Raw genomic sequence first — 14624 nt, 5'->3', positions numbered from 1 at the left:
GTCTGCTGCCCTCGGCATATACGCGGCCACTGGCCTTAGCACTTACTCATTTGGCACCCCGGAGGAATCTAATACCCCTCAAGAAGAAATGTGCCACATGACTAAAACTTAACCCTTGGTGCGGTAAAACTAGATTATTGCTGTCACTCAGCCAAGTTAGTCTAAAATGACACTCCTGTGTTATCACTCAGTATTATCATCACTCAGTATTATCATCACCAGTATCAATTACTACAGTGCCCTCAAGAGTTCATGGCAATGTAACCGGCGTTTTGTCTAAAACAAAACTTTTCAGACTTTCTGGTTTTATGAAAAGGAATGAATGGAGTCAAAGAAGAGAGAGCCACGCACAACAAGAACAGAAACCTGATGATGTTTCTTAATAGCGGCTTTTGAAAAATGACAAATAAGCATCAGCCCACGGTACCAAACAATTTATCATTTCTAACATGCCTGTGCCCTTGGTTCGCATCCTTACTTTATTCTGAATCATGAAACACTAACACGTTTTTAACCTCTTAAGACAAGGTAAGAGTAGCATTTGTTCAAATGTGAATAAAAATAGTTTTGTTTAAATAAGTACGGATATGTAGGTACAAGACGTCTAAAAGGTAATCTCTTAGGACAAGACTGAGTTTCTAGTTCCAGCCCAGACACACCTAAGTTCTGTGAGCTCAGATAAATTCATTTTGCTTTTTGGGTCTTCATTTTCTCACAAATAAAAGGAGAGAGCTGGTTCAGAAGACCTCACTAAAAGGCTACAACAAAATACTTCTTCCTGCTTTGCACAGTGCTGTTTCCTCTCCTTGAACTCAGCTACCAATTCCTGATGTTAGCCATGTACCCTCCTGTACCCAAGCTACTTTCTTACTTTATATACACAGGCAAGAGCCTAAGAGAGTACTTGTCCCTTATACTAAGAAACCAAATATATACAGCCTTTGTGATTATAATTTAATGCTCAAATCTTTTTGATGATGGTAAGAAGAAGCCAGAAGTCTATCTTTCCAAAAAAAACAAAAGCAAAAAAGTGAGTACTATTAGGATTTCATGCGTTACTCATTGAACCCATACTTATCAAATAGACACTGAACCTACGGCACTGCCCAAGTCTTGTGGGGATAAAAAGAATGTTTCTGTGCCTAGAGCTTACATCTTACAGTGGAGTCAGAAAAAAAAAAATTTAAGAGATCAGGCATATACATAAAAGATCAATAAAAAATACTGGATGGATACATCTAGGCAACGGAATGTTGTTCAGCATTGAAAGGAAATGAGCTATCAGGCCATGAAAGGACTTGGAGAAATCTTAAATGCATAATAGTAAGTGAAAGAAGCCAATATGAAATGCTACATAATGTATGATTCCAATTATTTGGCATTATAGAAAAACTAAAACTACGGAGAAAGAAAAAAAAAATTCTCCCCAAGAATTAGTGGGTGGGGGGGGAGCATAGGCAGAACTGTAATGGTGGGTATGTGTCATCATACATTTCTCAAAATCAACAACGTACAACATCAAAAGCGAACCCTAACATACACCATGACTTTGGGTGATAATGATGTGTCAGCGTAGGCTCATCAACTGTAACAAATGTACCACTCTGGTGGGGGGTGTTGATAGTGGGGGAGGCTATCCGGGGGGGGGGGGATATGGGAACTTGCTGTACTTTCTGCTCAATTTTGCTGTGAACCTAAATCTTTCTATACACGTGCACATTTTTTTAAGGACTGGATGACATATTAAGTCTGTGACTAAGTGCCACACAGACACATGGCGGCCACAGAGGCCACGGCAGCCACAGAGGTACACTAGTCAGAAACGGCACGTGCCAGTCGGGCCGTGGCACCTTCAGGACTCACTGCAGTGCCTGAGTGGAGCCAACAGCTGAGCACAGAGCTGGCCACTTCTGCCCACCGGGGGAACACTCCGTGAGGAATCCTGGCCCGGCGCTCGCTGCTGGGCTGGCCAGCCCTTTCTCGGAGCTGCGCCTGGGCAGAGGCACTGCTCTTCCTTCCCATCGCCTTTCACAGGTGTTACACCTGCACGGGCCCTGAAGGCGTTCTTCGCCCACTGCCGCTCCTCTCCCTCCTATCTTCCCAGGTACCACCCCAAAAAGATCCCAAGTAGCCTTCTACCCCACCACGGCGTCTGCTCCTGAAGGACTCAAACTATGAAGATGCACTATGAAGATTCAGAGGCAGAAGAGAAACACGTGTGTACAAAAACACGTGCAGAAGAATATAAAGGACCCGAGGCTTCGTCCAGTAGTGGAGTCAGCATGAGCAAGTACAGTGAGGGGAGGGCCAAGGACATCGGCGGAACGGCGTGTCAAGCAGTATGGCTGGAGTGGAAGGTTTCCATAAGGAAGCCATTGCACAATGCTGAAGCGCACTGGGCCAGATACATCTGAATGTTGGGCTAAAACACGACACTTAAAAGTTTGGAAATATGAATATGATAGGACATAAATACTGTTTTCAGGAAATAATTAATCTATTCAATAGGCAGGAACAGAAACTAGAATGAGAAAAACAGGAGGCAACCGCAAGAATCTGGGTGGAGTGGAACAAATATCCTTATAAACCTCCCAATATAAAACATTTGGATACAGTAGGTAAAATAAAACATCTTTCAAAATGCATAGCTAGGTACACACAGCGGAAGACAACAAGGCCAAATGCGGGTGGCCAGAAGCAAAGAGAGCCCAGGAAACGTAAGTCCTGAACAGACACCAAGACCTCAGCTGCATGCCGAGGGGTCTGCTTCTGCAGGGCTCTAATAGCATGAGGAGTCTCCCAAGGCCTGTGCGCTCACCGAGAGGGCAGATCAGGGGAAGAAAGGAACCTTTTCTCTGCCTTCACCTGGACTTGGAGCGGAGGAAGCGGGGGGGGGGGGGGGGCTGTTCGTGGTAACTGGGCACACCTACAAGCGAGTCTGGGGTCTGACTGCTTATACCTGTGTAGTGAGAGAAACCGCAGGCTGAGGAATCATAGTTCCAGATGGAACAAATGAGGATCTTTTCTGGAAGACATACCCTCATCCTGGTCTTCATGGAATTTCTACAGAGAAAATCTCTCTAAATATGGGCTCACAATACGAAATTTAAAAATATACACAGAGAGGTGCCTGGGTGGCTCAGTTGGTTAAGCATCTGACTCTTGATTTCGGCTCAGGTTGTGATCTCACAGTTTGTGAGTTCAAGCCCCGTGTCACCCTCCACACTGACAGCACAGAGCCTGCTTGGGATTCTCTCTCTCTCTCTGCCCTTCCTGCGCACTCTCTCAAAATAAACAAATAAACAAACAAAAAGATACAAAAGGAGGGGCACCTGGGTGGCTCAGTCGGTTAAGCATCCAACCCTTGATATCTACTGGCTCAGGTCATGATCTCACAGTTCTGAGATCGAGCCCCAAGTGAGGCTTTGAGCTAAGCATGGAGCCTCTTTGGGATTCTCTCTCGCCTCCTTTCTCTCTCTTTGCTTCTCTGCCCTTCCCCCACTTGTGTGTGCACACGCACACTTCCTCTCTCTCAAAATAAGTGAACATTTTTTTAAAATACACAAGGAAACAAGCCTCTAAGTATGAGAATCTAAAGGAACATCCAACTGTAGCATAAGCCAGGTGTCCCCAGCAGGGACTTCAGATAATTACTACCGCACACAGGTCATAAAGCAAAGTATGTTTAAACATTTCAAAGAAATAACAATTAGAATTTTAAACAAAAAAAGAAATCAGATGCTATCAAAAAGAAACAGGGTAGATTTGAAAAACAAATACAACTTCTAGATACTGAAATAAGAAACTCAAAGCTTTTTGTTGTTGTTGTTGTTGTTGTTAAGCAGGTTAGACAGGACTGGGGAGACTGAGTAAACTGGAAGAGAGACCTCAAGCCTTTGCCCAAAATGAAGCACAGAAAGAGAAGATGAAAAAGGAGTTAGAGGCACAGAAGAGAGAACGAGGTTCAACATGAGGGCCAGAGAGTATCTGAAGAGAACGGCTGCCTATTTGCCATGGCTGGCGAAGCTCGGAGCTGCCTTACAAACAACGTATGATGTTACAAACTTCATGCTAACCAGTTGTATCAGTGACCGTCTTTGGTCAAAGATGACTGCCCCCCGACTAAAATAAAATTAAATAAAGTAGGGAAAGCAGAGGCCAAAGATTAACCGAATGACTAAGGGAAAAAGTGACAGCCAACCAGAGACATAACGTAACCTCTTCCTACCTTTAAAACTCTCATGCAATGAATCAACACAGTCAGTGAACAGCTGCACGATGCTTGAGGCCACCACAGCATCACTCTCCAGCCAGGGGTAATGTCGTTGGCTGCTTCAAATAAAAGAAGCACACACTTAGAAATGAAAGCACCATGACTAAATTATTCTAGGCCCCAGAGTCTAGGGACCGCCTATGTCCTAGAGAACACTGTATTCCGTAGCCCAAAGACACATTTAGACCAGTCTAACAGCTGGAAATTCCGGGAGGCTCATAATATCAGCCATACAATTTAGTTTCCTTCTCAACGTTTATTCCAATGCAATTAAGTCAGAGATGTGTTACCTACATAAATTAACACCTTTTTATACCTAATTTACACCCTGTGTATCTTGGTTACATTTCAAATGTCTTAGGTATATGCCGCTAAGTGGCTTCAACAGTTTTCTCTACCCAAAACATGAAAAAAAGAAAAAAAAAAAATCCACATAACAAAAAAGATGACCAAAAAGGGACAGGAAATAACCAAAGAAAAAAACTCTTTACATGATCATTTTAGTTTCTGAACTGGGTCCAGAAAGTTCAATATCAAAATAAATCCCATTAATTCTTCCTAGAAATAAACAGCAGTCTGCATTACTGCCAGCAGTCTTAGAATCTGTGCAAAATCCTGAAGCTTGTAGATTAAGGATAGTTCTCTAGCAAAAGAAAAGATCCAGAACCTTTTCTATTTTCCTCAATGAGCCCCTGGAGCAGCACAGGTTAATACAAAGATCTGACATGGAAGTCAGAGCCTTGAGCTCTGCTCTCAGTTCTGCCCCCACTGGCTGTGGAACTGGAGAAAGCCATTCCTGTTCTCTGAGTCTTGGGAATAGATCAATATTTGTGAAGGTACCTTAAATACTGAGATATCTAGCACTGGCGTAATGTTAACAAGCTCCCGACAAGTTCATGTAGCTTTGTCTGTATGCCTTTCGGGGAAAAGACTCATAAGGCAGCTACTGCATATGAGCAGTTCTACACCTCTCGTTTGAATGCTCACAACACCATGTTTTCACTTAATTGCAGAGCTCACGTTAATTCCCACCCAGTAATTCGAAAGCCAACTTACTTCCAAAAAATAACTGAGGTACTGGATAAAATCAAGTTACTCTCATATTTTATAGTATCGTATTATCAAATTCAAATTCAAGAGAACAATTTTTCCAAAATTAAGGACCAAAATTTATTCAATGTCTTCATTGTGGAAAAAAAGGAAATGAGTGTCCAGTTTTGCTTCGAAATTAGTATTAAGATAGTAACTCTGATCGACCAGACTAGCAATTCCACTAACAGAAAATGTCTTAAGTTCCCTTCATAAGGAAGCATTTTCTATGGGGAGAATGCAAACTGGTGCAGCCACTCTGGAAAACAGTATGGAGGTTCCTCAAAAAAATTAAAAATAGAACTACCCTACGACCCAGCAATTGCACTACTCTGTATTTATCCAAGGGATACAGGTGTGCTGTTTCGAAGGGGCACGTTCACCCCAATGTTTATAGCAGCACTATCAACAATAGCTAAAGTATGGAAAGAGCCCAAATGTCCATCGATGGATGAATGGATAAAGAAGAGGTAGTATATAAATACAATGGAGTATTCCTCGGCAATCAAAAAGAATGAAGTCTTGCCATTTGCAACTACATGGGTGGACCTGGAGGGTATTATGCTAAGTGAAATTAAAGACAAAAATCATATGACTTCACTCATATGAGGACGTTAAGACACAGGACAGATGAACATAAGGAAAGGGAAGCAAAAATAATTTTTAAAAAAACAGGGAGGGGGACAAAGCATAAGAAACTCCTAAATGGAGAACAAACAGAGGGTTACTGGAGGGGGTGTGGGAGGGGGGATGGGCTAAATGGGTAAGGGGCATTAAGGAATCTACTCCTGAAATCACTGTTGCACTATATGCTAACTAACTTGGATGTAAATTTAAAAAAATAAATTAAATAAAAATTAAAAAAACAATAAGGAAGCATTTTCTAAATTTAAATATGGCCCTACATAAAAAATCAAATCCATGAATGCATCCCTTATACCAAAATCCCCTCAGAATTTTAAGTCTATAAATTTCAAAGGAATTTGAATACCTGAAAAACAATTTACCTTTCATTGTCCTCTAAAACCAAGATCCATGGCTTAAAGAGCTGGATGATTACTGAATGTAGGGATCTCAGCACTAAAACAAAGCAAAATTTTTAGAGACAAGAAACAAGCTCATCCTTTGTCAATTATCATTGGTAACACTAAAAAAAATCTACTTCTTCTCATCTATATACTCACAAACCTATGTTGATATGCAAACAACATGTTTCTTAATAACTATGTCTGTGTTTTCATTTGCTGCAATGGAATTTCTTGAAGAATTTTTATTACAACACAGGGTCATGGATAATTTTTTATTGCGTATATTTTAACGATAAAAGCTTAAATATTCAGAACCCTTTCCTGAGCAAGATAAAGAACAGGAAGAAAGAGTTAGAGACTGAAACCCATCTCCTTGCACCCTGCTCTATGAAGGAGGGGCAGAGACAAGCTGAAGCAGGCACCCCTGTGCGGGGGAACAGAGGTATGACACATAGATGGGTTCACACCTACACTGCATATTTCCTGTTTCTTCTTCTTGACACTCAGATATTTAATTTTATGGCTAAGATTTAAATCTCTTCATGTGTCTATTCAAGTCTCCTCTAATGGAAGGTCAGAACACCCCACTCCTTGTTGCACTAAAGGCATGTTACCTGCTTTGCTGCTGGCAGATGGGTCTTGAGCCAAGCAGGCCATTTCTGAGTCAAGCAGCCTTTTAACAAGATAGCCCAAGAGTGTCTTCATATCAGCCATGTAAGGACTCCATTTTGAGAATAAACCAAAGCTTTTAAAGTCCAATGTGGATAAGCGAAGCTTGTAAAAAAAATTTGAGAGCCACTGTATCGTCTCCATTACCTGGAAGAGAATGACTGGTCAAAGAATCCTCACCCAATGTCTACTTTCAGCAGCTACTACAGAGGACTGTGACAGAGGGCTCAGACTTTGTAACACAGTTGCAAAGGTGTTTGCATATGAAAAGTAAATCGGCAGATTTCAAACTCTTTTTCTAAAGCAGAGGAACCATTCTGTCCAGTACATTCTCACATGGACCCATAGCACATAAAATTGACAAAATGAGGAGCCCAGCCCCATGGGACACCGCATGAAAATCTGACCAAAGGTGCCAGGGGTGTAAGCTTAAGAATTGGATGGGTTAAGGTGGTGAGGGGAGGTTTAACGGGGCGGCCTGGGCTGCTCCTAAATGGATGGGCAAGAATCAGACTCTGAGGTGTGAGAGAAAGGCAAAGGGGGCATGGGAGGAAGCAAGAGACAAAGGAAAACACAGGGCTCTTAAAGATAATCCATAAGAGTGCAGCTTTTTAGATATAAATTTTGAATGTGTCCCAACTGTTTAAAAAATAGGGGAGGAAACAGAAAAGAAATGCAGAGACATAAACTTCAAACACCAAAAGCTACACACCTGCTTATCGGACAAGAGAACATCTGGAGAGCTTTGAAGCACTGAGCTCTCGGCAGAAGCTGCCCCCTGCTGGCAGTTTGGGGCACAGCAGCCCAGGGCTCTCAGAGTGGCTTTCCAACACTCTGGGCTCAGCAGCTGCTCCGCGGAGCCTTGTGGGGCGGGAAGAGGACAGCAAGTTAGCATCTTTCACAAACTAACTTTTTCAACTTGAATCAAAGAACACGTGTACTTTACAAAGGAACGAAATTTTGGGGCGCCTGGGGTGGCTCAGTTGGTTAAGCATCTCACGGCTGGTGAGTTCGAGCCCCACGTCAGGCTCTATGCTGACAACTCAGAGCCTGGAGCCTGCTTCGGGTTCTGTGTGTCCCTCTCTCTCTGCCCTCCCCTGCTCACACTCTGTCTCTCTCAAAAATAAAATAAAAACATTAATGGGGCGCCTGGGTGGCTCAGTCAGTTGAGCGTGCGACTTCAGCTAGGTCATGATCTCATGGTTTGTGAGTTCGAGCCCCGCGTCGGGCTCTGCACTGACAGCCTGGAGCCTGGAGCCTGCTTCAGATTCTGTGTCTCCTCCTCTCTCTGCCCCTCCCATGCTCGTGCTCTATCTCTGTCTCTCAATAATAAATAAACATTAAGAAAAAAATTTTTTTAAATAAATAATATAAAATAAAATAAAAACATTAAAAAAATTAAAATTAAAAACAAACCCAAACGAATGAAAATTAAATAAAAATCCAAAACAAATTCATACAGATCTATGGTGAAGAGGCCACAGTAATGAGAACCTATTAAAAGAACTGTCCACCCGGACACTTGACTTTCCCTCTTGACTTTCCTGGTTCCTAGTGACTCTGCTAGGAGTGAGCACAGCCGGAGTCATCGGGGCTGGAATCCAGTGTTGGGAGTGGGGAATCCTGCCTACCAGCCCCTACCTGGGGAATGGTAAAAGTGCCACTCTTCTGGATGAAGCTGTGAGAGAAACAGCAATAACAGGACAAGGGAGACTGGGTTGCAGAATGGAACCTCAGAATCTAGGCTCTCTCCTCGTACTTACTCCTGAAACTCCACTCCCTCAACAGGCAAAACCTAAAGCAACACAGACACAGCATGCAAAACAGACACTACGGACAGCACTGTGCTCCTGGTAAGTCTCACACCCAGAGGCCAGGACTCAGACCTCCTCAGGCCCTTCCCACCCAGAGATGGCATGAGGATCACGAAGGACAACCGAGGCTGGTATATCTGAGAGGAGAGATGATGAGGCAGCTGCAATATGGTGAGCGAGAGATGTCTAGGGAACAGTGAAGGGTCTGTGGTGAATGGCTACTGTGGTCCGGCTCCTGGGGCAGAGCCCCAGAATCAAGTTACAGGTGTGGGAGTCAGGCACACCTAGAAGAGGGTAGTGAAGCCAGGGAAAACAACGGGCATGCCCACGAAGAAGGAAAATCATAGAAAAGCAAAGGATAGAGCCCCGAGAACAGCAACACCCTCCCCAGGGAGGAAAGGGAAACCAGGAGGCTAGAAGTCATAGAATCTGACAGGGGTGGTACTGTCATTCCCAGGCTTTTAACTGAATTACTCTTCCTGGGAAGTATAAATTTCCTGTTAAATGCAAGTCAATGGTTGCCTGCACACACCATTTACAATTCCTTAAAAAGGTTTCGGGGAAAAAACCCACAATGTATACTTGATCAAATTTTGAAAATTTAAAACAAAAATTAGTTATGCAAGTATGGATCAAAGTCACACAAATACCTCTCCTGCAACCATTCTCCACCCACCCTGCAACTGGCCTCCACAGGAAACAATGAAAGCTTGAAAATGAGACCACACATTTCAGTATTTCTTCAGATAGTCCAATATATAAAATCATTAACCTATTCATTAAATGGTTTCTTTTTTTTTTTTAATTTTTTTTTTCAACGTTTATTTATTTTTGGGACAGAGAGAGACAGAGCATGAACAGGGGAGGGGCAGAGAGAGAGAGACACAGAATCAGAAGCAGGCTCCAGGCTCTGAGCCATCAGCCCAGAGCCTGACGCGGGGCTCGAACTCACGGACCGCGAGATCGTGACCTGGCTGAAGTCGTACGCTTAACCGACTGCGCCACCCAGGCGCCCCCATTAAATGGTTTCTATGAAGTAACACAAAGATTTGGCATGAAGCAAATCTTAGTTTTCCATTACACCTATAAACTATCTGAAGTTCGCACAAAAAAAGTAAATACTATCTCATTTAATAAACTTCAGTAAAATTCCTGCCTAATGAAATTCCCAAAATAAAAACGCTAACAACCTTTACTCCTCTTGTAATCTCCAATACTCCAGTGAAAAATGCAGGGCGGTGGGGAGATGGGAGAGCGGGGCTGTGGAAAACTGAACACATCTCAGTCCCTTGGCGAATATAAACACAGTCTGCCATTATATATAGGTAAAATTTACTCGCAAACAAGCATGAGTCAAAGAATTAAGGGGGAGGGGAACCAAAATGTATCCACTATTTGGACCTACAGAGAAACCGACTGGCACCTTAAACATATTGCAAAGAAGCAACTTCCTTCTCTCACCAAATCTGCAGTCAACAGAGGAAGCAGGCGCATGTCTACCCCGGCCCAGTTCAGGACGGTTGCAAAGTCAAGGGAAAGAGGTGGGTGCACGACTGTGGACCCCAACACCACATACTAAGTGCTGCCTTATTGAATCAGGACCCATCCAAACGTTTAGGACAATCACTAAGACAATCACTGCCCTCTTCTACAAACAGCTTTCGGTTTGTCAAGCACTTTAGGTAAAAATTAGCAATTCTAAACTCCTGCGTACTTGTCTTATTTCTACATTTTTAGATGACATCCATAGAATGGTAAATGTCATATCAAATATTCGCTGCAATCTAATCAGTCACAATTAAAAGCCACTTACTTTGCATCAGCAGCCTGAGAATGTCACTGTACTGGTCAGGGAACTGGTAGAGAAGAAGGTAAGTCCAGTGCTTACAGAAAAGATTAAAAGGCATCAAAATATCTTCATCTGGTTCAAGGCCCCAGGCAGTAAGTGCCAAGTGAATGGACTCCAGAAGCCTGGTACGATCAGACAGAGGAGGTTTAGTGGCGTTTAACCATTGCTTAAGATCGAACTAAAAAGAAAAAAGAAACAAGAAGCAGTTTTACTGACACGGGGAAATTAGCTGAAGTAGAGAAGATGATGTGCAAACTTAAAGTCAAAGACCACTGAGCATTTGGCTTTTTACAAAAACTGAAACTAGAATTTATAATCAAGTACTGAGCGGAGGTCAATAATTAACAGGCACCCGGAAGCCTCCATCTCTGCGCTCTGGGCCACAGGGACAAAGCTTTCTCGGTTCCGTGTGCTTTTTTGTATAGTAAACTTTTGGTTAAGTTTTCCCTCCTAGGCAAGAATCCACACTCTGCCAAAAAAAAGAGCAGCCACTTAGGCGACTGTCTCCATCTAAAAGAGCCGTGTTTCTGTGTCTATGGCAGTTACCTATCTCAGTTAATAAAAATTCAGGGTGTTGTTATCTATCACCTTCCAGAATTCCCAACTATAAAGCCTGTTCTCCCCCATTACAGACTGAAAGCAGTCTCTAGGCCCTAAAGAAAAATGCCTAGGTTTTATGATTTATGGATGTCAGAGAAATACAATTGAAGGCAAAATCACTAAGGCTCTGTAATTCTCAAGTGGCAAAGTAAATTCATTGCCTAGGTCTCAGTTAATATTCTACTCAGAATGAGGACAAAGGCAATTTGTTTATATCTGGCTTATTCCAAATATGAGAGACTTTGATATATTACAACTCATTTATCAAACACATTTTCGGCATAAATTCAGGATATAGTCAAAAGAAGGATGCACTAAATTACTATTATGAATATTTCAAAGCTGTACTGTTTCTAAAGAGGGCTCGGGAGCAAAGTCCTTTCTCTACTATGAGGAATAAGACTGCCCTACACGACACAACCACTGCCCCCACACGGAAAGGCTGCTTGAAGACGATACAAAATGCGGAAAGGGTCTACCTGGAAACAGAACTCCAGGGGGCCTTTCATTTCTACAGAGTGGAAACGACACTAGATCCTACGTTTCAGTGATGGCATCAGCACGGAATCACATCTCACCTTGGTCAGCAGCATGAAAATCATATCACTGTTGTCCTCACTTAGAAACTTCACCACTTTCCCATAGAGCTGAATGAACTCCGCAGGTGCAGCATTGGGAGTGAAGAAAGGGGACAGGAGAGAGCACAGCCTTCTATTCTTCAGAACGGTCTCAAGTACTTTTCTGCATTCTGACTTAGTGCCACTGATAAACACCTTGAGAGAATCAGAAAGGGAAAATGTCACCAAATTCTCCCCTCCCCAACTTTTATTTATACAACCAAGTTTTTTTTTGTTTGTTTTTTTTTTTTAATTTTTTTTTTTTTTCCAACGTTTATTTATTTTTGGGACAGAGAGAGACAGAGCATGAACGGGGGAGGGGCAGAGAGAGAGGGAGACACAGAATCGGAAACAGGCTCCAGGCTCTGAGCCATCAGCCCAGAGCCCGACGCGGGGCTCGAACTCCCGGACCGCGAGATCGTGACCTGGCTGAAGTAGGACGCTTAACCGACTGCGCCACCCAGGCGCCCCTATACAACCAAGTTTTAAGGGCTAGTGTGTAAGGCAAACAGAACGTTTTCTAAATGAAAATGTGGAACAATAAAAAAAAAAATCTAAAATCATCACAGATAAACCTAACACTTTTAATGGAAGTGATATTAAAAATTCTGGATAATCCATTAATTTGATTTGGACAAGTCATAGAGAATTTTTAAAAGATTAAAATACTGGGATAATCTGAACCCAGAAATTTGCAAGGTGCCTACCATGATTACTGAGTATCAGCATTTTTTTTTTAATGTTTATTTTTGACAGAGAGATACAAAGCACGAGCAGGGGAGGGCAGAGAAAGACGAAGACACAGAATCCGAAGCAGGCTCCAGGCTCTGAGCTGTCCACACAAAGCCTGACATGGGGCTTGAACTCATGAACCATGAGATCATGACCTGAGCCAAAGTCAGATGATCAACCTACTGAGCCACCCAGGCGCCCCCACTAAGTATCAACATTTTGTCAAGAAAACAAAACCTCTAGGTTATAGATATTATTGAGATGTGCTTTCAATACTTTTAAAAAGCTAACTTTAACAACTGATATATAATCAAGATCACTAATGTTTCAAGTACTGGATGTAAGTGAGTATTTAAATAATCTCAGGGCCAGGAAAGCTCCGATAAGCTGGACCACAGGCAGAAAGAAATACTAAGAGGACTGAGAGATTTGAATATACAAAAATTGTACCTTCTATAAGGCAAGAAGTATGATAAAATAAAAGGAAAATGACAAAGTAGAAAAATCAATTTAGAACATATTCCAGATACCAGGTTAATAGTCTGAGGAGCTCCTTCAAAGCAATCAAAAAATAAGAAATTCTGCAACAGAAAATGTGCAAAGGTCAATAACTAGCAAATCACAAAAAATAATTAAATGGCCAATAAACATATGAAAAAGTCATGCAAGTTAACAAATACTTGAAGAAATCCAACTTAAAATAATAACAAAGTGCACTTCCCCTTTTAGATTAGCAAGACTTTAAAAGAATCATCATTCTTAACACTGGTTATGGTATGGAGAGCAATAAATTCAAACCCTGCTATGGTAGTGGGAACAGGGCACTGTGACAATATACATCAAATGTTAGTCCCTTTGACATAGCAACCATACTTCTAGGAAATTATCCTGGAAAAAATAGTCCAAGTTCACAGAGATGTGGAAGAACATTTATCTCAGGCTTATTGTAGCAAAACAAACAAACTACCTAAATATCCATCCAGGGCCCTGGGCTCCATACATTACAATATATCTGTACCATGGAACAGTATGTATTAAAGACCATGATATCAGTCTATATTTATAAACACAGAATAATGTCTAGAAGTTGTGTTTGAATGAAAAACACGAGGTTACAAAATAGCACTTGCCCATTTCTGAGGAAGTTTATCTATTTAGCTGTATATAGGAATGATACATCATTTCTACATACACACACACACACACACACACACACACATAACACACTAATAAACATACATACACAAGATAAACTATAATAAAATGTTTAGCTCTGTAACCAGTGTCTATCTCCAGGAGGTTAGAATTGAGAAATGTTTCTTCTTTACACTTTTTATATTGTCTGCATTGCTTATCATAAGCATACATCAATTTTAAAATCAAGGGGAAAAAACTACTTAAAAATCTATTTTATTTTCTGCTCTATATTGTCCCCTTATAAGTATCTAATAACTAAGGACTCATTCCATTGAATTTGGGTAAGAGTATATGGTTAGTGTTTACATATTTTCCATCAAGTGGCTTTCCTTTCCTTTATGACATATTTCACAAATGTGCATGGATACATTGCTCTTGCCTTGTTAAATATCCGTATTTTTAATAGTAAGTCAAATCAAGAAATGGGGACGGAGAATAGCAACTGGGAGACAGCAGTGGAGAGGTGGAGAGAACATGGACTGAGACAGACGACGTGGGATACAGGCTCAGCTCCAGCACTGACCAGCTATATTCTTTAGGCAAGTTATTTCATTTTTTAGAGACCTGTTTTCTCATCTTTAAACTGTTTTTAATGTTTATTTTTGAGAGAGAGAGAGACAGCGTGAGTGGGAGAGGGGCAGAGAGAGAGAGAGGGAGACACAGAATCTGAAGCAGGCTCCAGGCTCTGAGCTGTCAACACAGAGCCCAACGCGGGGCTCGAACCCATGAACTGTGAGATCGTGATCTGGGCCGAAG

General features: G+C 41.9%; 1 protein-coding gene across 1 annotated transcript in view; it reads right to left on the bottom strand.

The window, feature by feature from the left end:
• EPG5 (ectopic P-granules autophagy protein 5 homolog) overlaps positions 1-14624 on the bottom strand; it is a 104742-nt gene that overhangs the window by 22805 nt on the left and 67313 nt on the right. The window contains 6 exon segments of the mRNA XM_030335806.1: positions 4229-4332; positions 6370-6442; positions 7005-7206; positions 7772-7920; positions 10687-10900; positions 11901-12095. Coding sequence (XP_030191666.1) covers positions 4229-4332; positions 6370-6442; positions 7005-7206; positions 7772-7920; positions 10687-10900; positions 11901-12095 — 937 coding nt within the window.

This window comes from Lynx canadensis, chromosome D3 (assembly GCF_007474595.2).
Source record: "Lynx canadensis isolate LIC74 chromosome D3, mLynCan4.pri.v2, whole genome shotgun sequence".
NCBI lineage: Eukaryota > Metazoa > Chordata > Mammalia > Carnivora > Felidae > Lynx > Lynx canadensis.
This window is presented reverse-complemented; position numbering and strand designations above follow the sequence as displayed.